Below are 23331 nucleotides of genomic sequence, written 5' to 3'. Positions count from 1 at the left end.
AGACACAACAAAACACAACCGTTTAGGCAAAGTTAAGTGCTGCTCCATTGCTGCCAATTTCAAGCAGCAGCGTCAAGCACATGTGTAAATCTTTCCTTCATTCTGGCAGGATCCAACCCTAATTGTTGTTTCTTAAATGGAAAATGCTGCTCTGATGAGACCGAGCCCCTCCGGACCAAAAGTGGGCTATAAATATGGTAACAGCAAAACCTAAAACAATTGTTGTAAAAAGACCACTGGCCCAAATCCAGTGAGACTTGCACACAGGCAAGTAGGGTTAGGACTACAACCCAAATGTCATTGAAATTAACTAGTTAGTTAGAACTGACAAATCTCACTGTTTGCCGTGGGATGTGCATGCCAATCTTACGCACTTTTACCCAGAAGTTAGTCCAGGTTCCATGGAGCTTACTTCTGATTAACAGTGCACAGGACTGCAGCTGTACTCAAAGCTAGCTTTAGCTTGCTCATTAAAAACACTATCTGTGGTCCCAGTTTGAAAGACTGAGATACAGTCCTGTGTTATCTCCCCTTATAGTCAGAACTATAAGGTCAGAACCCCCATTGTTCAGCCCGGACACTGAGGTCCAACGCCAAGGGCCTTCTGGTGGTTCCCTCACTGCGAGAAGTGAGGTTACAGGGAACCAGGCAGAGGGCATTCTCGGTAGTGGCGCCCGCCCTGTGGAATGCCCTCCCATCAGATGTCAAGGTAATAAGCAACTAGTAGCCCTAACCTAGCTAAATTTACTTGTGGGTATTTATTTAACTGGCCTATTGTTAAAGCGCTTATTAGCCATCTTTCCAGGGCTCAAGGTAGCATACATTCATTCTTCATCATCATCACCATCATCATTTTAAAGTAATACAAACTAATAACCACTTGAAAAATCAAACAAAAAAGCACAAACACTGAGTGAACAGACCTGACAAGGGAAACACCTCTGAAAGGTCCACCGAGCTCTAAGGGGCAGGGGAACTGTTATCATTAGGGCCAGGTGATATATCATCCAAAACTGATTTGAAGTCCATATTGTGAGATTGGTTTCAAAAATTTTGACCTGGCAAAATATCATGAACCGTTGTGTGTGTGTGTGTGCTATGCGGGAATCGCAATGTGGCAAAAACCATGAAGCTAGCCAATGCTTTTCTCGACTCTTGCAGCCCCTGTTAACTCTGCTGGTTCAGCTCTCCCCTGCTTCATGCAGGGGGCCATGAATCACAAGAGCAGGCGCCAGCAAAAATAATGTGGGGAAAACCGTGTAGCCAGCTGATGCCCCTACGTTTCTCCATCCTTATTTCAGACATCGTGATGTACAGTGGTACCTTGTGTTACGTACCATCCCCCTTACGAATGCTTTGGGTTATGTGCTCCGCTAACCTGGAAGTAGATGCCCTTGTTGCAAACTTTGCCCCACGATGTGAGCGGAAGTCGCGCTCCAGCGGCGCGGCGGTGGCAGCAGCAGCGGGAGGCACCATTAGCAAAAGCGTGCCTCATGTTACGAGTGGTTTCCGGTTACGAACAGACCTCCAGAACGGATTAAGTTCGTAACCGGAGGTACCACTTTACTGGTATATTTCAATGTTTAGCTGGTTGATATATCACGATGTTGAAAGCCAGATATCGCCCAGCCCTAGTTATCATCCATAAATTTGCTGCTGTTGTTGTTATTACCCACCCTTCATCAGCAGGTCCCCAGGGCAGGTTACAACAACTTAAAATCCCGAATTAAAAGCAGTTCCAGTCACATCAGTTTAGCGGTTCCACAGCCTAGGGGCAATTTGACATGAAGGCCCTATGTCTAGTTTTAGAAGATCATATGATGTAAAGGAGAGAGACACGAATAGAGGAAGCCTCTGAGTCTCCCACTAAAGCCAACTCCATGGCCCTGGTATCCTCTTCCGAGGAAGAAGCGCCTTTTGCGAGGACAACTTAAGTTAAGCACCCCTCCCCACTTCTGCGTCTCCCGCAGCTGCAATATTCAAAACTGTTGGGAAGTTACTCAGCTCTAAGGCTGCGTCATGTTTGGCCCCAAGACAGAAGTGATCCCTTCACTTACAGGAAAATACTCTTTGAAAAGTCTACCTTAGATTCTCAATAAACTCAGGCAAGGGGTGAAACGGGATCCAGGAATGCATCCCTCAAAGAGGACCAGTAGTTTATTCTTCATCGTTGCAAGTCCTGCTCAACACCTGTTGCTTTTAATACAAGGATCGCTGAGAAGTCCAACTAACCACCACCTCTTCTGGTATTGCGAATATTGTCCTTGTTCCTCTGAAGAGGGGAGCGCCAGCAGCAAAATACTTGTGGTGCCAGTGTGCTGTGGATCCTAGGTGTCAGCGCAGGGATATGTGTATGTCAGGCGGTGCATGTAAGAGGATATTACAATTAAATGGATTTCAGGCATAAATGTGCAAAAATGTTTCCCATTGCCTATTAGTAAAGGCAGGGGAGGGAAGAGGGGCTCGATAGCAAACAACCGCCAAGCCCCTTCTCAGTTCTTTAAAAGAAAATATTAGCGTGCACCTTTGAGAATGGATTGTTCTGTTTCTCTTAGAAAGGAAAAATAATATCCATTTTAATGTTAAGTATTCAGTCTCTGGCTCCCAGAAATTCGTTGGGATCTGGATGGTTGAAATCTTGACTTGTTAGGGGGTGGAGTTCAGACGGACTCAAATTCTTTTTGCCACTCGGTGTATTTTTGGCTCAAGTTCTTAGCAGAGGGCTTCGTGTGAGTGATCACATCCAGGAAGTCTTCAGTGGTGACTGTGTCCAGTTCAATTACAGGTAAGCTCCCGCTGTCTGCGGAAAGAAGAGCATGGACGAAAACAAACACACACACACACCATTTGTTCATGTTATTGTCCCAGCCGCCCTGTTGATAGCATATACATTGACAAAAGAAGAATGGGTGTAGATACTACTCAAGTTTCCCCTTGAAAACGGAAGAAGGTGTGGGAGGTGGGGGATAGAGTTGGTCAGATGATGGGCTTGGGGGGGGGATGTACCGTATTTTTCGCTCTATAAGACGCACCAGACCATAAGACACACCTAGTTTTTGGAAGACAAACAAAAAATTCTGAATCCCAGAAGCCAGGACAGCCAGCGGGATTCTTGCATAGCCACGCACAGCCTCTCCCCAGCAATGGGAGCCTTCATCCCCTGCCCGGGAGAGGCTGCAGGCGGCTAAGGCTCCCCCAAGAGCCATGCTCCCTTTAAAGAGTGCGTGGAGGGCAGCCCTTCTCCCTCCTGGGGGAAAAGCCCCCAAGAGCTGCACACACGCTCTACACAGCTCTTTAAAGGGAGCGCTGAGCAGAGCCTCCTGCCTGCATTCGCTCCATAAGACGCACAAACATTTCCCCTTACTTTTTAGGAGGGGAAAAGTGCGTCTTATAGAGTGAAAAATACGGTAATACCTTGTCTTATTCTGTGAGGGTGGAGTTTGTTGGAGGCACGTGGGGAGAAGTGACAACACCTCTTTAGCAGCAAAAGAACAAGGGAGAAGGAAGTGGGGAAGTCCCCAGGAAAGTTGCTGGGCAGAGAGAGATGAGGTATCTAAAAGATTCCTAGCTATCAAGGCAAGAAGCAGCACTTCTGAAGACTTAGTTGGGTGCAACAGAGACTATCAGTCCTATCTCCTTGACACAATGGGTGTTGAAAGTTTTAAAATGGTGCCAGCCCGGAAGCTTGACTAAATAAAATGTCTGCAAAAAGGCTTCTAGAAAAATTTATTCTGCTGCCCAGGTGAGGTGGAGAAGAGATATCACCATTTATCTTGGGCTCTGCTGGCAAAACAGCCTTGGGCTGTTGAAACTTCCTGATGAGTAATTGGGAGGGAGGGAGGTGGGACATACAGATGACCACATCCTGACAATACTCCTAGAAAGGGTCTGATGCTCCCTCGTTCACTTTTAAATTTATAAACGGTAGGATATGGGCAGAGCATTTCCAGTAAAAGACTATAGTGAATTCGCCCGTTTCCCTTTCAACTCTGCTTGCTTGGAACATGAGAGCCTGGCTATCTGTAATGAAGACTCTTGTGGTTTCTCCAGGACAGCAGTAAAACTTCCCTCTGAGGTGCCAGGCTATCATATCAAAAGTTGTGATGTTTTTAGGGGTGCTTCATAACAGGAAATAGAACGCCCTGACTCCAGTTCGTCGCTGGAAGATAGCTAGTGCACAGCACTCTGCAATAGCAGGCGAGTGCCTGTGCAGCTTGAACACTCAGAAAACTTATTTACAGTGGTACCTCAGTATATGCGAACAGGATCCGTTCCGGAGCCCCGTTCGCATCCTGAATAGAACGCAAGACGCGATGGCGCGTGATGCGTTTTGCCACTTCCCCGCATGCGCGTGACGTCATTTTGAGCGTCTGCGCATGCGCGAGCGGTGAAACCCGGAAGCAACACACTCCGTTACTTCCGGGTTGCTGCAGAGCGCAACCTAAAAGCGCTCAACCTGAAGCACATTCAACCCGAGGTATGACTGTACTTACCGTACTTGTTTTTATTAAATTTCCCTACTGCCCTTCATTTGAGGACCACAGGACAGTTAACAATATCATTGGCATCCATCTGTCTCGAGAGGCAATGGAGTTACACCCCCAGGGGTGCAATCAAACTGCTGTGTTAGCAGCACTGAAGTGACCTCCCTGGCATGAAAGCCTGGGCAGTGACAAGACCGCCCCCCCCCCGGCCTTGCAGATGTGGTCCAAAGGAAAGCAGAGCAAGACATTTGGCACCAGCTTGACTGCAGGAGTTGCTGGAAGGAGGCGTACGAGGCGCCATCCAACCATCTTAGGAACTCCACTCCAGATTTGTGCAGGCTCACTCCTTTTCCCAAAGATGTCCCACAAGGCAGTGAGGTTTAGAACCACAGTGTTTCTTCTCCTAGACCAGCCTTTCTCAACCTTCCCAGATGTTTTCGGCCTACAACTCCCATGATCCCTAGCTAGGAGGACCAGTGGTCAGGGATGATGGGAGTTGTAGTCCAACAATATCTGGGGACCCAAGGTTGAGAAACACTGTCCTAGATGGACTCCCTTCCCATGTGGACAAGCACCACCTGCCCCTCACTTCCCTCTGCAACACGTGCAGAAACTGCCTTCTTGACCTTTGGACCCACTATTGGTCTCATCTGCTCAATCCACCAGAACTTGTCCTCGCCTGCAGGTCAAGTCCTTAACTCACCGGGGATTTGAGACCCATCAGCTACCCTCACCTGGTTGAGTCAGACCGGCCAGTTGAAACCGTTTATAGGGTGTGGCCGCTGTTGCATGTAGACAGCTTCTAGGAGGCACAGGTGAGAGCTGAGAGCTGGTTTCCAATATGAAAACACAGGTGTACCTGGCTGATGATTTTCAAGAGCAGTGAAGATCTTTCTCACGGGGCGCATAGCAGCTTCTTTGCAGACCAACTTGATGTCGGAACCAGAGTATCCTTCCATCTCCTAATAAGTAAATTGGAAAGAGGCAGTTCAGTCTCCAGGAACTTTCCAATGCAAATGTAGCATTTCAAAGAACATGGGATGTTTCAGAGGAACGCCCCTCCACAAGCATGTCCATTTAGAATATGGCTTTCCCCCCCTCCCACAACTATTATTTCCCCCCAATTCCTGCCCTACTGAAGTAAAGGAAGACCAACCATTCCTGAGTACACGCTGCTCTCACTTGCCCAGCTCTTTTGCCTCTCATATGGCAATTGCCCTGCCAGGTGGGTACTTCAGTTTCATCCCAGTACGCTTCCGAGCACAATTCAAAGTGTTGGTGCTGAGCTTTAAAGGCCTAAATGGCCTAGGCCCAGTATACCTGAATGAGCATCTCTACACCCATCGTTCTGCCCAGACACTGAGGTCCAGAGCCAAGGGCCTTCTGGTGGTTCCCTCAATGCGAGAAGCAAAGCTACAGGAAACCAGGCAGAGGGCCTTCTCGGTGGTGGCGCCCACCCTGTGGAATGCCCTCCCATCAGATGTCAAAGAGATAAACAACTATCTGACTTTTAGAAGACATCTGAAGGCAGCCCAGTTTAGGGAAGTTTTTAATGTTTGATGTTTTATCGTGTTTTTAATATTCTGTTGGGAGCCTCCCATAGTGGCTGGGGACCCAGCCAGAAGGGCAGGGCATAAATATTTATTATTATTATTATTATTATTATTATTATTATTATTATTATTATACCTTGGGTTAAGAACTTAATGCGTTCTGGAGGTCTGTTCTTAACCTGAAACTGTTCTTAACCTGAAGCACCACTTTAGCTAACGGGGCCTCCTGCTGCCGCTGCGCCGCCGCTGCACAATTTCTGTTCTCATCCTGAAGCAAAGTTCTTAACCCGAGGTACTATTTCTGGGTTAGCAGAGTCTGTAACCTGAAGCATATATAACCTGAAGCGTATGTAACCTGAGGTACCACTGTATTATTATTATTATCCTTTGCTTGGGAACCTCATTCCAAACAACCCAAAAGTAGCAGACATGGAGGTTTCCAGACCAGTCTCCCAGCCGGTGGAGGCACAGCCTCAAAGCCAAAATGGAACTGCATCAGCTGCCTTCAAGTTTGGCCCCCAAAACATGGCTCTTGGGGCGGTGGGCCTCCTTTCTGTTGAGTCAGCTTGGGACATGCCCAGGTCTACTTACGATGCACTGTGTGCAGTGGCGTAGCGTGGGGGTGCAGGGGGGGCCGGCCGCACCGGGCGCAACATCTGGGGGTTAGGGTTAGGGGGCGCAAATTACTTGCCTTGCCCCGGGTGCTGACAACCCACGCTACGCCACTGACTGTGTGTATATGCCTTGCCCTCTGTGGAAGCTCCCTGTGAGGTGCAGCCATTAACAGCGATGGCTTCTCCTCACCTGACTGAGTAAGCTGTAGTCTAGCTCCGTCCTCAGTTCTACTCCGCCGCTGTTGCTCACGGAAGGAAGCCAGTGCTGGACCATCGCCTGCCTTGCCTCTTTATTCGGGAGGTCCACCAGAATCCTCTTCTCGAGCCGGCGCAGCATTGCGTAATCCAGTTCCCTAGAGAAGGAAAGGAGAAGGGAAAAATGACTGTGGCTACGGGGGTCCATTCGCCATTTTCTGAAGCGTGGGCTGCGATCTCTAGGAAATCATGGGAAAGGGTGGAGAGGGATCGCAAGTCCCAGACTGGCTCAGGCTCCGTTAGGGCAGGACTTGTCCACAAGTGCACTTTTATGCTTGAACGGAGATTGCAGGGGGCGGGACTAAATGAGCCTTGGGAGTCCCTTTCCAACTCACATGAGGACGGCAGAATCAAGCAGGAATCTGCATGCAGGAATGGGCTATCAGTGACCTAAGATCAGACCATCAGAACTTAGAACTTCAGCATACAGTGCTTTACAACAGAGGCTGTTCACACTTCCATATTTATTTATTTAAATTTAAATAAATAAATAAATAAATCGCACGCCACTCTGGGCAGCTTCCAACAAAATATAAAAATACAATAAAACATCAGACATTAAAAACTTCCCTAAACAGGGCTGCCTTCAGATGTCTTCTAAAAGCCAAATAGTAATTAGGCTGAGTTTTTAACCTATTGAACAACTTTCATACGGCTTGATTATATGAAAACCTTTAAGCGTTTTAAAAGAAATATTAAGATTATCAAGAAAAAGCACTTTAAATGTTTAGAATTGGTATTAACAGTAATTAATATTAACAGGAATGCCCATGTCAGGACAGGCCTGCTTAAACAAAAATGTTTTTTTGGGACTACAACTCCCATGATCCCTAGCTAACAGGACCAGTGATCAGGGATGATGGGAATTGTAGTCCCAAAACATCCAGAGTGCAAAGTTTGCCCATGCCTGCCCTAAGCTATAGCTTGTTTAGCTTATACGTAAATCCGGCACTGATCAAAAGTCTTCCATGAGTGCAACAGCACTAACAGGACTTCCACCCAATATGCTAAGAAGAATCTGGATAGTACGTATTTTCAGCTATTCCACTAGATCTAAAGGTAAAGGTAAAGGGACCCCTGACCATTAGGTCCAGTCGTGGCTGACTCTGGGATGGGATTCGGGCGCTCATCTCGCTTTATTGGCCGAGGGAGCTGGCGTACAGCTTCCGGGTCATGTGGCCAGCATGACTAAGCCGCTTCTAGCGAACCAGAGCAGTGCACGGAAACGCCGTTTACCTTCCTGCCGGAGTGGTACCTATTTATCTACTTGCACTTTGATGTGCTTTCGAACTGCTAGGTTGGCAGGAGCAGGGACCAAGCAACGGGAGCTCACCCCGTCGCAGGGATTCGAACTGCCGGCCTTCTGATCGGCAAGTCCTAAGCTCTGTGGTTTAACCCACAGTGCCACCCGTGTCCCCTCCACTAGATCTACGTGACATTAAAAAAACTGAAGGGTTTTATCTTCAAACTTTTAAAAGTCACCTTTTAATACCAATGAAATCCACCCTTGCCTGTTTATAGAGCATATCTTTCCTGAGCACTGGATGTTTTAAGCACCTTAAGCGTTTCTTTGCTGAAACCCTTCTTTAGCTTAGCCATAGTAAATAACTTGGCCATCAAGCCCCTTTTTAAATATTAGCAGCTGGCTTGGGCCGGCATATGCTGCCTTTACGGAGGATTATGCACTCCTGCGGCAAGAACTGCAGGAGCAAAGTAAAAAGCTCCCAATTAATCTTTGAAGGCTTTAACCAAATATCAAGGCTTTTACTGCTCTGGGTCTAAGTAAAATCTTTATCTGTGTTTAGAGGCTCACGCAAATGTATTCAAAGCGTACTCTCCGGATCTCTTACCAGGGCAGGTTGGAAGCCGCTAAAACAAAGACAAGATCATCTGACCGGGCAAGGCCATCCATCTGCACCAGTAATTCCGTTTTCATCCTCCGGCTTCCTTCGTGTTCACCGCTACCAAGATGTGGAGGATGGAGAAAGGGAGGGGCGGAGTCAATGTTATTTCCTGGCCTGCATCAGGACCACTGCCGTTACAGAGACAGGGACAAGCTCAGAAGCACAAGTCCATTCATGGGTTTTGCATCTCCCTGTCTCGCCCAACCCCCAGTTCCAAGCGCGGTTAAGTTCCATGAGATAAAACCTAAGCATTATGTCCAAACTTCATGACGATTAATGCCCAGAAGTTAATTCTGCAATGAATCCACTCATGTAAGAGCACTAAAACGAAAGGAAATGCACACTTTGGAGTTTTATCTCTGCATGGAGATTAATACAAGAGGCACTGAGCAGATCCCAAAGCCAGCATTTAGTGAGAAGGCTATTAAGTCTTAAGTTAGATCAGCTTGGATAATTACAGGGAACAGAAACGGGCCATAGTTCAGTGCCAGTATGCAAGCTTTGTACATTCCCAATAAATACCAGGCAATATGGACTTCTGGTCTGATTCACAGTGTCTTACTAATCCTATATATTCTTGCGTCAAACTATGGTGCAAACTACTGAGAAGCTCTCCTGGGAAAGCTCCGCCAAAATAAATGGGAGCAGCGCAAAAAACACATCTGTAACTGTTCGCTACTCCCATTTGGCTGAATGTGGGACATGCAGGAGAGCTTCGCAGCAGATTTTGTCATTCTTTGGTACAGGCAAAGTCTGCATTCCTTGGCGAGATCTTGCGCTCTGCTTGGAATGTGCTTGATGGTGGAAGTTACTTTATCATTTATTTATAAAAATATTTATCTACCACTACATCATCGAGAACAACAAAACCTTTTACAATAGCATTTGTATATAATAAAAGTACATAAAAAATTTAAACCCAAGGCCGTCAAGCAACTATTATGGAGAGATGAATTCTGAATTGCCTGAAGAAGCCTGGTGGGATAGAAGGATTTTCAGCAGATGTTTAAGGGCTGGAACAGAAGGCACCTGCTGATTCACTATTGGTAGAGTATTCCACAATACTGGGTTGACGACACACTAAAGGCTCCATTTTGATGCCCAATGAGCCTTGTCAACATGGAAAATAACCAAGAACACTTCTCAGTAATTGAGCTAGGATAAAAGGGTCTAGGCCAGGGTTTCCCAAACTTGGATCTCCAGCTGTTTTTGGACTACAAATCCCATCATCCCTGACAACTGGTCCTGCTACCTAGGGATAATAGGAGTTGTAGTCTGAAAAACATCTGCAGACCCAAGTTTGGGAAACCCTGATCTGGGCAGTTCTTAAGGTACCCTGAATCTAAGCCGCTCAGGGATTTGTAGATTAATGCAGAGACCTTGAACCCGGCTCAGAGGGAGAAAGACTGTACGGACCGATGTTGGCTTGGATGTAAAAGCAGGTGGGTGGACTAAAAGAGGGACGTGGAACCTGTTGCCTTTCAGATGCTGTGGGACTACAACTCCCATAATTCCTGGCCATTGGCCATGCTGGCTGGAACTGATGGAAGCTGCATTGCACCATTATCTGTAGGGCCACAGATCAGGGCTGGAGAAGAGCAAGGCCCAGGGAGAACCCTAAGAGCTGCATAAAGAGACCTAGAGCTTTCATCTGGACCTGGACCTCAGGTTCCCCACCCTTGACATAAACTCACATACTTGCTGATTACTCTTATATTCCAGCTTTCCTCTGGGAGCTCAGAACAAGAGTATACTAGGTAGTACATTCAGGCAGACACAGATCAGACCCAGGCATGCTTAACCCAGGGGGAAGGCTAAGTAGCTTAAGTCACAGACCACCTGGCACAAACAGATTTGGCTTTCCAAACAGACTGCGTTTGTTCCTTTATTTGAACGTAGAGATGTTTAGAGTCAGAAGCGGAAGAGCGAGATAAACAGATTTTTCTTGCAGTGAGCAAGGTAGGCTTATTTCTAAGCCATTCGGGAAGAGGATCTGCCTTATGGAAAACAGTCAGCAAAGGGGTATCCCCCACTTTAACGTTTGTTACCCTAGGGCTGTGCCTCGTTGGCTCATGACGGACTCCAGCTCATCCAGGAAGATCGTGGAGGGGGCGTGGTAGCGGGCAAGTTCAAATAACACCTGTCCAAAAAGAAAAGGGGAGGGAGGGAGAGACAGCTCAAGTCAGGAGGGACAAACCTCCCCACTGCCATACTCTTGTGCAACTTCAGTCACTGGGGATCACAAATGGGGAGAGCGCTGTGAAACATGGACCACTTGAAAGACCTACATTGGCTCCCAGTACATTTCTGAGCACAATTCAAAGTGTTGGTGCTGACCTTTAAAGCCCTAAACGGCCTCGGTCCTGTATACCTGAAGGAGCGTCTCCACCCCCATCATTCTGCCCGGACGCTGAGGTCCAGCGCCGAGGGCCTTCTGGCGGTTCCCTCATTGCGAGAAGCAAAGCTACAGGGAACCAGGCAGAGGGCCTTCTCGGTAGTGGCGCCCGCCCTGTGGAACGCCCTTCCAGCAGATGTCAAAGCGATAAACAACTACCTGACATTCAGAAGACATCTTAAGGCAGCCCTGTTCAGGGAAGTTTTTAACGTGTGATATTTTACTGTATTTTTGGTTTTTATGGAAGCCGCCCAGAGTGGCTGGGGAGGCCCAGCCAGATGGGCGGGGTATAAATAATAAATTATTATTATTATTATTATTATTATTATTATTATTATTATTATTATAATAAACACCATCTCCAACCCCTCGAAAGATTCCATCAATGGTGTCTCCGAAAAACTTTACACATCACTTGGGAAGACAGGCGAACTAATGCCAATACACTGGCAAGAAGCAAAGTTCACCAGTGATGAAGCGATGATTCTTCAACATGAACTTCATTGGACTGGTCATGTTGTTCGGATGCCTGATTATTGTCTGCCAAAGCAACTACTCTATTCCGAACTTAAAAATGGAAAGCGTAATGCTGGTGGTCAACAAAAGAGGTTCAAAGACTCTCTCAAGGAAAATCTTTAAAAATGTAGTATAAATACCGACGCGGGGTTAAAAATGTAGTATAAATACCGACGAGGGGACACGGGTGGCGCTGTGGGTAAAAGCCTCAGCACCTAGGGCTTGCCGATCGAAAGGTCGGCGGTTCGAATCCCCGCGGCGGAGTGCGCTCCCGTTGCTCGGTCCCAGCGCCTGCCAACCTAGCAGTTCGAAAGCACCTCCGGGTGCAAGCAGATAAATAGGGGCCGCTTACCAGCGGGAAGGTAAACGGCGTTTCCGTGTGCTGCGCTGGCTCACCAGATGCAGATTTGTCACACTGGCCACGTGACCCGGAAGTGTCTCCGGACAGCGCTGGCCCTCGGCCTCTTAAGTGAGATGGGCGCACAACCCTAGAGTCTGTCAAGACTGGCCCGTACGGGCAGGGGTACCTTTACCTTTACTATAATAACCGACAACTGGGAAACACTGGCCTGTGAGCGCTCCAGTTGGAGAACAGCCTTTACCAAAGGTGTCATGGGCTTTGAGGACGTTCAAACTCAGGACGAAAGGGAGGAACGTGCTAAGAAGAAGGCACGTTTGGCAAACCCTCACTGTGATCAACTCTAGCCCGGAAACCCATGTCCCCACTGTGGAAGGACGTGTAGTTCCAGAATTGGCCTCCGCAGTCACTTACAGACTCGATGTGAAGACTGTGTTCATGGAAGACAATCTTACTGTACTTGGCTATGAGTGATCGCCAAATAAATATAGAAGGAAAGTTGCGCTCAGGTCCCTTAGGCATCTGACTGGCCACTGTGAGAAGAGTATGCTGGGCTAGATGGACCCTTGGAGATCCAGCTCTTTTTACGTTCTTACTTCCTGTTCTTTTCCATGGGGCTTGTAGAACTCAAATTTTGGGGTGGGAGGACAGCAACACCAGGTACACACAGATCTTATGCATGATATATGACAGGTGCCCTTCCAACCTCTGCTTAAAAACCTCCAAGTTCATATGATGAACTGCATTGCTATGTTCTTCCTGCACATTCCTCTTTAACCTATATTTACAATTATTCCGTTCACTGCAGGCCATTTAGATAAATCAGTTTTTACCCAGAACAAAGGCATTAACTTCAAACACATGAAGTCCTTTTACCGGAGCTCAGGCTTCATTTGCTTTCACAGCAGATATATTTTAAAAACACTAAACCATGGGTAGGCAACCTGAGGCCTGGGGGCAGGATCCGGCCCAATCGCCTTCTCAATCTGGCTCGCGGACAGTCCAGGAATCAGCATGTTTTTACATGAGTAGAATGTGTGCTTTTATGTAAAATGCATCTCTGGGTTATTTGTGGGGCATAGGAATTCATTCATTTTTCCCAAAAAAATATAGTCCGGCCCCCCACAAGGTCTGAGGGACAGTGGACCGGCCCCCTGCTGAAAAAGTTTGCTGACCCCTGCCTAAACAAATGGCAACTTCCAAGTGTGGGCTGGAATAGAGCCAAATGATGTATTTTTGGCTTTGATGCAGTTGGACTGCAGTGAATGATTGTGTTCACTTACACATATTATGCCATTATGATCTTATGACCCATTCAGAGAATTGAGGGTACAGAGTTAATAAAATAAAAGGCTGCACTTGTTTTGTTTTCTGCCATGGGCTCTGGCTGACAGAGGCAGAGAGAAGGAAACACAGATGCCACAAGGCTAGTTGGAGAAAATATCTCAAACGCTGCCTTGGTTTGGTAGGCCAAACCACTTCTTAAATCTGAACGGCTTATAAAAGAGGAGAGAAAGAGCAAACACACACAAATAATCCTGTCTTTGCATTTTAAATCTTTTCTCCTAAATCCTACCCAAGTATATGGAGAATAATAGGATAGAAGAAAATTATTCCAGAAAGGGATTCTGGGCAAATCCTAAAAGAGCACCAAGGATTAAAACATTCCCCTTTTATGTATTGTTGCTCCATATATATATTTTTAAATAAGGGGTTTTTAAAAATACAAATGCAAGTTAGAAGTTGGGTTGGTTGGACTAAATAGCTTCTGTTTTCCTGATCAAACACAACATGGATAATCCCACGTATTACACAAAATGAGATTTTTGTTGGCTTTTCTTTTTAAACTAAGGATGATGGCTTATTTTGCTTTACAAACAGAATTCTTAAGGAGAGGTAAAACCCAATATCCTGTCACTTTTAGCATCATGTGTTCTTGCTTTCCTTAAAAAGATGACTGCATTCAAACTCCATTCTGATGCAAACTCCAGCATGTGTCTGAAGTTGCAACTTTAATCTTTGCCATTAATGGAACCACATACTGTGAGCCTAATTCACTGCTGCAGCCAGATGATTATAGATGGATTCTGCATTTACACACCAGTACAGAAAGAAAAAGGCCAGATAACTTATCATACTAAGAAACAAAGGTGTCATTTGATAGTAAAAGCACCTAGTCATTAGAACTCCAATGACAGGCTTAGCAGTGTGCGATCAGTGCGCTAGCAAACCCTTGGTAAAATCTCCAAAGACAAAATGAGTAGGATTTCAAGTACTTCTTTGGCTTGTCGTTGCCCTTCCCACAACTAGCAAAATTATGCAAAACTAAGAAATTTTATTATAATTTATGTAAGGTTGTAGAATTCTGCCTTTATTTTCTTTTTGATAGATATAGATAAGGTAAAAGGTAAAGGATCCCTGGACGGCTAAGTCCAGTCAAATTTGACCATGGGGTGCAGCACTCATCTCCACTTTCAGGCCAAGGGAGCTGGCGTTTGTCCAGACAGCTTTCCGGCTTGTGGCCAGCATAACTAAACGCTTCTGGTGCAACGGGACACCGTGACAGAAGCTAGAGCGCATGGAAACACGATTTACCTTCCCACCACAGCCGTACCTGTTTATCTACTTGCACTTCGTGCTTTTGAACTGCTAGGTTGGCAAGAGCTGGGACAGAGCAACGGGAGCTCACCCAGTCACGCGGATTCGAACCACCGACCTTCGGATCGGCAAGCCCAAGAGGCTCAGTGGTTTAGACCACAGCGCCACCCATGTCCTGATCTAGATGATACAGATATAGATATACAGACACAGATCTAGGTGGACCTTGCCCTGATCTAGAAAGGAAACTCTTGCATCCCTAAGACAAAATGAAGACTCGGGATCACTTAAATTAGGCTAGCTACACCTTCCCTGTTCCAGAAAATGAACTCATGTTTGAATGGTACAAAGCAAGAGTTGGGCCATGGGGCTTCTAGAAAAGAAAGGAGGGGAGGGGGAAGAATATGTCCATTCCTGCATCAGGCCACCTCACTCAAATATTCTCTGCCAAACACTGTGGATTTCTGCCAGGGCATGAGGAAAACAAAGGCGCTCTTACTTTCACAAGCTTTTCTGAATCCCCCCTCCATTTGCTGACGATGGTGGATGCCGAGATGTTGAAGAAGGTTGTGTTGCATTCAGTGGCAACAGCTTTGGCTAGCAAAGTCTTCCCAGTACCTACAAGGTGCAGGAAAATAAGTCAGCACTCAGTCTCGACATAAGCGCTCCTCAACATTTCTCCCCACTGGGGAACTGTGCAAGCCTTTTCTTATCCCCACAATAAACAATTCCCCTGAGCTATTTGGTCAAAAGAGGCGTTAAAAAACCCCCAATTAACCATCTGAAAGGAGTTTGAAAAAGCAAAATAATTTATCGGCAGTGATGTTTCCGTAACAATCACTCAATCAGCATTCAAGCAAGAGTCAGCTGGGAAGAAAACCTTGTCTTTCTATCTTAAAACTATCATTTGGGTTTGGGAGAAATAATATTCTCCCAGGAATGGATCGACTAGAGGTAGGAATAAAGGGTATTATTGAGATTGTATGTAGCAGCTAAGTCTACATACCTGCATTCCTTGCGTAAAATAAATCCTCCCAGAACAGATGCAGTGGCCGTTTAGTTAACTATTCTGTCAAAAACACTACTAGTTTTTGGAGCGGTTTTGCAAGGGATTCACAGGTGGTGGTGGTTTTTATTTTTTAAAGGCAGCATACAGAGACATGCCTCTTGAAAACCTTTTCCTTTTTAAATGGAGAACAGCTACTCTGCAGCAAAAGGGAATGCCAGAGTGTCAGAAATGGAAGCTGATCTTGCATACATCTCACAAGATATGCAAGGCTGCAAGAGAATTTATGCGGCCAGGTCCACACCGTGGATGTGGGCAATATTGAAAAATGTTATGTCTGCCTTCAGCCAGGAGTAAGAAAGGTGTTTACCCCAAGGGGAGGGGCTGCAAAAAAAGGTCTCTCAAGCTGTGGTGTAAGGGATGCGGGAGTTCATTTGCAAACAGACAGTACCTGGGGGCCCATAGAGCAATAGTCCTTTCCATGGAGAGAGGATGCCAGTAAACAGTTGTGGATACTAAGCAGAGAAAAATAATATCAGAATTAAATAATAATAATTCTCGGGAGTCAAACTGCAATTTTTGCAACAGTTTTGGGCACCCAAACGACCACCATCCCATTCTGCAATTAATCCAGAATGCGGCAGCTTGACTGGTGACTGGGAGTGGCTGCTGAGACCATATAACACTGGTCCTGAAAGATCTTCATTGGCTCCCAGTACGCTTCCGGGCACAATTCAAAGTGTTGGTGCTGACCTTTAAAGCCCTAAACGGCCTCGGTCCAGTATACCTAAAGAAGTGTCTCCACCCCCATCGTTCTGCCCGGACACTGAGGTCCAGATCCAAGGGCCTTCTGGTGGTTCCCTCACTGTGAGAAGCGAAGTTACAGGGAACCAGGCAGAGGGCCTTCTCGGTAGTGGTGCCTGCCCTGTGGAACGCCCTCCCACCAGATGTCAAGGCAATAAATAACTATTTTACTTTTAAAAGACAACTGAAGGCAGCCCTGTTTAGGGAAGTTTTTAATGTCTGAAGCTGTATTGTTTCTAATATTTGGTTGGAAGCCACCCAGAGTGGCTGGGGAAACCCAGCCAGATGGGCGGGGTATAAACTATAAATTATTATTATTAATATATGCTGATTTTGTAACTTAGACTACATGGATTATGGGGGCAGTTTGCAACTGAACCCCATGTGTAACTGACACAGGGAAGACACGCAATAAACCCGAGGCAAAATAGCAACTTCTTGCAGATTCTGCTTCGCAGACTTCCAGCTTCACCAAAGCACGTAAGTGAGAGAGAAGGAAGGTCTGTTTTGCAGGGATATCCTTGGACATGTCTAAAGGTATTGTAAGCAACAGTCGGGTGGGTGGGAGTGGAGACAGGGCAGTCTATCATTCATTACAGTTTTGAATGAGGAGTTTTGAACACTGCTGAAAAGTTGACAGTGATCAGGAGTGCCAATCCAGAGAGAAAGCAGCTTTTCAAATCAGGTTCCCTTACCCTGATTGGGTACACAACAGCTTCCTTGACCAACCGCTTGGCTGCATCGAGGCCAATGATATCGCCCCACTTTACATTCGGGTTGTGGAGGTAGATATCCTGCAAGACATTGTTTGGTCTTCTTAAAGGCAGGGCTCCGGCTTCCCTGTACAGTCAGGGAAACATCGGTGCAGCAAAATAAGCTCTGTTATGCCAGGGCATAAAAACACAACAGTGACACAGAAAGAGACAGGTTGCTTTGCAGTGTTTCTCGGTCGGTCCCCAGCCTGTTGTTGGACTACAACTCCCATCATCCCTCACTAGCAGGGCCAGTGGTCAGGGATGATGGGAGTTGTAGTCCAAAAACAGCTGGGGACCCAAGCCTGAGAAACACTGGGAGAGGGAAGAAGCACAAAATTGTTATTGCAACGGAGGACTAAAAATTCTGAACATGCTCGCTTAGGAGACAATCCCACTGAAATTGACTGTTCCTGCAGAGCAACTGGGCTTAGGGCTGCAGTGTGGAACCCAGTTCAGCTACTGATTGATTGATTGATTGATTGACTGTAGAAATGGATAAAAGCCCCCCATCCAAACAATGGCTATCATCAGTGCAGGTAAGGGGGAAAATATTTTAATTTTAATTATCTGCAATACTGTCTTATTTATTTTATAGTACAGTACATTGATTATTGCTTTCATGTTATGGATCAATGGTCTCATTAGATAGTAAAATTCATGTTAAATTGCTTTTTTAGGGGTTGTTTTTAAAAGTCTGGAAGTGATTAATCCATTTTGCATCACGTTCTATGAAAGTGCCTTGGTTTTGGAATGCTTTGGTTTTGGAACTGACTTCCAGAACGGATTAAGTTTGAGAACCAAGGCCTGCTCTTCCCTGCCACCCCTCCCAGCAGCTCCTTGCTGTCCATCAGATGAAACATGTTGAGGAGTGGATGCCTGAACTAGTTTGCTGTAGAAAGTTAAAGTTTTCACTTGTTGCTTCGCCCATTTTCACCTCTGGCCCCACCCCAGCCCCAGAAAGCTGCCCAGATGTGAACGAAGCCCTCAATCTGAAAAGGGTTCCCCACCCCTTCCACAGAGCGTGAAGCCTCGCCTCCTGTGCATGCACAGAGAGCACAACCCAGCTGGGAACTCTCTTGCATGGACCCCACTGCAGCAGGTGGAAGCTGTGCTGGAAGAGTGAACGTTGGGGCTTCCACAGGGGACTCTCCTGCAGGGCTGTGTCCAGAATGTGGTTATTCATAGACTCTCCTCCTGTTCCTCCATTCTGATGTTGGGTACGGAAATGCAGAAAAGCAGAGGATTAATTCCTTGACCAACTAGGCTCAGCATATACTCCAGGACTGAAAAGAAACAAGGTTCGGTCTTACCCTGCTCACAACCGTCGCAAGTTCTCTCATTTCACCAGTCATCCCAATAAAGGCGCCCAGAGGCTTTAATAACCGTTCCTACAAAAAAGACACATGTACACGCAATCTATATACAGTATAGCAGGCATGTCCAACAGGTCGATCGCGAGGGTGTCCCAGGTTGATCATGGCATGAAGTACAACAACAAAAACAAAATCAATAACTTTGGTCAACCCTCCCCTAAAAAGTAAATCACAGCCAGTCTTTTTATACTGTGAGTAGATCGCAGTCTCTTGGAAGTTGGATGTGCCCGATATACAGTCATACCTCGGGTTAAATATGCTTCGAGTTGAGCGCATTCGAGTTGCGCTCCTCAGCAACCCGGAAGTAACGGAGCGCGTTACTTCTGGGTTTCACCGCTTGCACATGCACAGACACTCAAAATGACGTCACACACATGCGCAGAAGTGCCGTTGCTAGTTGCGTTTACCTCTAGATGCGAACGGGGCTCCGGAACAGATCCCATTCGTATCTAGAGGTACCACTGTATAGCATGCAAGAAAAAATTGTTTTGGTTATTTTGAGGGGCTGCCAAACTTTAAAGAGAGCCAGTGTGGTGTAGTGGTTAAGAGCGGTAGTCACGTAATCTGGGGAACCGGGTTCGCGTCTCCGCTCCTCCACATGCAGCTGCTGGGTGACCTTGGGCCAGTCACACTTCTTTGAAGTCTCTCAGTCCCACTCACCTCACAGAGTGTTTGTTGTGGGGGAGGAAGGGAAAGGAGATTGTTAGCCGCTTTGAGACTCCTGAAGGGGAGTGAAAGGCGGGATATCAAATCCAAACTCTTCTTCTTCTTCTAAATTAAGTATGTGAAAGTTTTAAATATGCAACACCATTTTTGGAATAGGTTTTTATATACAGCCTTACCTCAGGTTACAGCCGCTTCAGGCTGCGTTTTTTTCGGGTTGCGGACTGCTGAAACCCAGAAGTACCAGAATGGGCTACTTCCGGGTTTCGGCGGTCGTGCATACGCAGAAGTACTAAATTGCGCTTTGTGCATGCGCAGAAGTGCCAAGTCACAACCCAAGCGTCCACTGTATATATTAAGTCCAGTTCAAGCTGTCTTCCCCAGCCCCCGCTCTATCCCTGTGCATATGCAGTGTTTTCTAGTCCTCACGCTCTCCCCACACAATTCCTCCACCAAATATACAAAGTAAAGTCCAAATTGGGGGATACTATGGCTATGTGGACAGGAGGAGATACTACACCCTATCCAGGATCTAAAGTGCTATTGTGTTTGAACAGCCAAAAGAACTTCCAGTTTGGACGCCACCATCTATGCATGTCAAGGAGAAGAGAGAGGATGATACATGCAAGTCCAAAGGCCACTCCAAAAGACTTTTCTTCCCTGTTGGATTTACCAGGTATTTGTTGTCAGTTTGCATTTCTTAGTGCAGAAAAGTATTTTTCTGATGTGCAGAGATCTTTTCTATTCTGATTAATACAAGAGGATTCTAGAAGCTAGTAAAAGCTTCTCTGCGTGAGAGAAGCAGGCAGGATTGTTTGGGTTATACCTTCTGGAAGCTGAGTACAGCTGGTTTGAACTGGTTCTCTTATCTCTATTCTGCAAGGCCATGCTGATTATAAATATTGGCCAGAAGGAGCCTGGGTCTCACTTTCTCTTTCTGATTCTCTTTTGTTCTGTGTGGTGTTCTGTACATAGTATGCTTAGTGTTGAGGTTTTAGACTTATTATAAGTTCTTGTTAAGTTTTATTGTAAGTGCTGCAACTGGATTTCTTATGGACTGTGCCATTCCTGATTGCATTTCGATTCGTGACCATTATGCTCATTTGCCTTCAGCACCAGTAAAAGCTCTGCTGGATGAAGTACTATTGCCTTTGGTCTATTTTGGGGGACTCTGCAACGTGTTTAAGTTTTTCCTCCACACATATGACGCTTATTACTTCTCAACTTTTATTTTACTAGGCAGAAAGAACACCACTCACTGAAGGATCTGGATTGCAGTTAAGGCTGTTCACGGCAATTTCATTTGATGCTCCTTTGATCGCATCCTGAATCATCCCACGAAAATCAATGATTTGGCCCTACAGGAGAAACAAATAGTGTTTACCAAACCCTGAAGCCCATGGCAGGTCTTCAGCCTGGAACACAATAATAATAATAATAATAATTTATTATTTGTACCCCGCCCATCTGGCTGGGCTTCCCCAGCCACTCTGGACGGCTTCCACAAAGACCAAAAATACACTAATATGTCATACATTAAAAACTTCCCTGAACAGGGCGGCCTTAAGATATCTTCTGAATGTCAGGTAGTTGTTTATCTCTTTGACATCTGATGGGAGGGTGTTCCACAGGGCAGGTGCCACTACCGAGAAGGCCCTCTGCCTGGTTCCCTGTAACTTCGCTTGTTGCAGTGAGGGAAGCACCAGAAGGCCCTCGGAGCTGGACCTCAGTGTCCGGGCAGAACGATGGGAGTGGAGATGCTCCTTCAGGTATACTGGGCCAAGCCTGTTTAGGGCTTTAAAGGTCAGCACCAGCACTTTGAATTGTGCTTGGAAACGTACTGGGAGCCAATGCAGATCTCTCAGGACCGGTGTTATGTGGTCCCGGCGGCCAGTCCCAGTCACCAGTCTAGCTGCCGCATTCTGGATTAGTTGTAGTTTCTGGGTCACCTTCAAAGGTAGCCCCACGTAGAGTGCATTGCAGTAGTCCAAGCGGGAGATAACTAGAGCATGCACCACTCTGGCGAGACAAGTCTGCGGGCAGGTAGGGTCTCAGCCTGCGTACCAGATGGAGCTGGTAGACAGCCGCCCTGGACACAGAATTGAACTGCGCCTCCATGGACAGCTGTGAGTCCAAAATGACTCCCAGGCTGCGCACCTGGTCCTTCAGGGGCACAGTTACCCCATGCAGGACCAGGGAGTCCTCCACACCAGCCTGCCCCCTGTCCCCCAAAAACAGTACTTCTGTCTTGTCAGGATTCAACCTCAATCCATTAGCTGCCATTCATCCTCCAACCGCCTCCAGGCACTCACATAGGACCTTTACCACCTTCACTGGTTCTGATTTGAAAGAGAGCTAGAGCTGGGTATCATCTGCATACTGATGGACACCCAGTCCAAACCCCCTGATGATCTCTCCCAGCGGCTTCATATAGATGTTAAAAAGCATGGGGGAGAGTACGGAACCCTGAGGCACAAGTGAAGGCCCAGGGGTCTGAACACTCATCCCCCAACACCACTTTCTGAATATGGCCCAGGAGGAAGGAGCGGAACCACTGTATGACAGTGCCCCCAGCTCCCAGCCCCTCTAGACGGTCCAGAAGGATGTTATGGTCGATTGTATCAACGGCCGCTGAGAGATCCAGCAGAACTAGGAAACAGCTCTCACCTTTGTCCCTAGCCCACCGGAGATCAACAACCAACAAAAGATGTTGGACGGGGAACCAAAATGTAAGAAGCCAGACCAGTAGGGAAGCCACTGGAACAACAATGGGTGGCAGTGGGGCTGCCCCAAACCATCTGTAGGGCACCAATTTAGGGAAGGCTGCTGCAATACGTCCATAAGTTTCCACCTTCAGACACCCAAACACTCTTATAATAACAATCCATGCATGCTGTTAGGCTTCTGACTAACCCTCCTAGGATGAGCGCCTTCTCCACTCCCTTTCTGGATTGCGGACACGTTTAAACCAAACTCAGATGGCACCCGGGCAAAAGCATCTTCACTCTCCTACAGAAAACAAACACAAACACAGAGCAATTTTGAAATTACAAGAGCATGCTATAACCTTAGGGAGAACATCATGAAGATGTTATATAGATGGCATCATACCCTGTTGAAACTAGAGAAAATGTGTAAAGGAGGTTCACCGAATATGAAGAACAGAAGTTCTGACGAACGGATTATTAAAAACGCGTGAGGTAAAAGGTAGATAAGGTAAAGATGAAATTATACAATTGAATATTGTATTGAATATTTATTTTTCTTTGTTCTTTTTTTCTTTTTTCTGATACCTTATCTTTCATTTCACTGTTTTATTGTGAATAGCATTTTATAGTGGTATAAATAACTGTAAATATGAAAAGAGACAAAATATTCTCTAATTTTTTTCCTTGGTTAGATGTATTTTCTTTTTCTTTTGTATTTTCTTTTGTTGTGAATATGTATGTTTTCTAATTTATACTTAATAAAAATATTTAATAAAAAAAAAGGAGGGTCATCGATTTGTTGGAGATGTAAAATAGATGTGGGGTCATACTACCACATTTGGTGGACTTGTGCAATCATTAGGGAATTCTGGAATAATAGATACAATGAATTTAAGAAATTATTCAGACTTACCTATAAAAAAAAACCAGAGATCTTTCTTTTAGGCATTTTACCATTAGAAATTTTTAAAAAAACACCATAAGACCACTGTTCATGTATGCCACCACAGCAGCAAGAATTCTTGTGGCGAGGAAGTGGAAAAAAACGAAACAATACCGGCAATTACAGACTGGCAGATACTCATGTTAGAATATTTGCAACTAGCAAAACTGACGGGAAGAGTTAGAGGAGTATTGAACCAGAAAATATTTGGAGAATGGAGAATATTTAAGGACTATATAAGATCATATTGTACCAATCACACCATATTAGCAGAACTTGAATGATACTTATAAACACAACAAATACCGTTTATGGAGTAGACAGGAACAATATTAAAGAATATAAAACGGGGGGGGTGGCACTATAAACAGTACAATGAGAATGATTGGAAGACTCGTTTTG

The 23331-nt window shown here is 46.0% G+C and overlaps 1 protein-coding gene across 5 annotated transcripts in view; it reads right to left on the bottom strand.

Moving 5' to 3' along the window:
* Positions 1-2123: 2123 nt before the first annotated feature.
* KATNAL2 (katanin catalytic subunit A1 like 2) overlaps positions 2124-23331 on the bottom strand; it is a 38419-nt gene continuing 17211 nt past the window's right edge. For 4 of the 5 annotated variants that reach the window (XM_053408538.1, XM_053408539.1, XM_053408542.1 and 1 more), the window contains 11 exons: positions 22192-22287; positions 20538-20636; positions 18553-18630; positions 17183-17281; positions 16135-16198; positions 15177-15295; positions 10859-10950; positions 8757-8867; positions 6842-7004; positions 5344-5446; positions 2124-2800 (listed from right to left, as the gene is read on the bottom strand). In XM_053408538.1, coding sequence (XP_053264513.1) covers positions 2661-2800; positions 5344-5446; positions 6842-7004; positions 8757-8867; positions 10859-10950; positions 15177-15295; positions 16135-16198; positions 17183-17281; positions 18553-18630; positions 20538-20636; positions 22192-22287 — 1164 coding nt within the window. In that variant the 3' untranslated portion in view covers positions 2124-2660. The remainder of the gene's footprint in view (positions 2801-5343; positions 5447-6841; positions 7005-8756; positions 8868-10858; positions 10951-15176; positions 15296-16134; positions 16199-17182; positions 17282-18552; positions 18631-20537; positions 20637-22191; positions 22288-23331) is intronic. The other variant, XM_053408540.1, reaches the window with a different exon arrangement.

Source organism: Podarcis raffonei, chromosome 11 (assembly GCF_027172205.1).
Source record: "Podarcis raffonei isolate rPodRaf1 chromosome 11, rPodRaf1.pri, whole genome shotgun sequence".
Lineage (NCBI taxonomy): Eukaryota > Metazoa > Chordata > Lepidosauria > Squamata > Lacertidae > Podarcis > Podarcis raffonei.
Note: the sequence above shows the minus strand (reverse complement) of the source record. Positions and strands in the feature narration are given on the sequence as shown.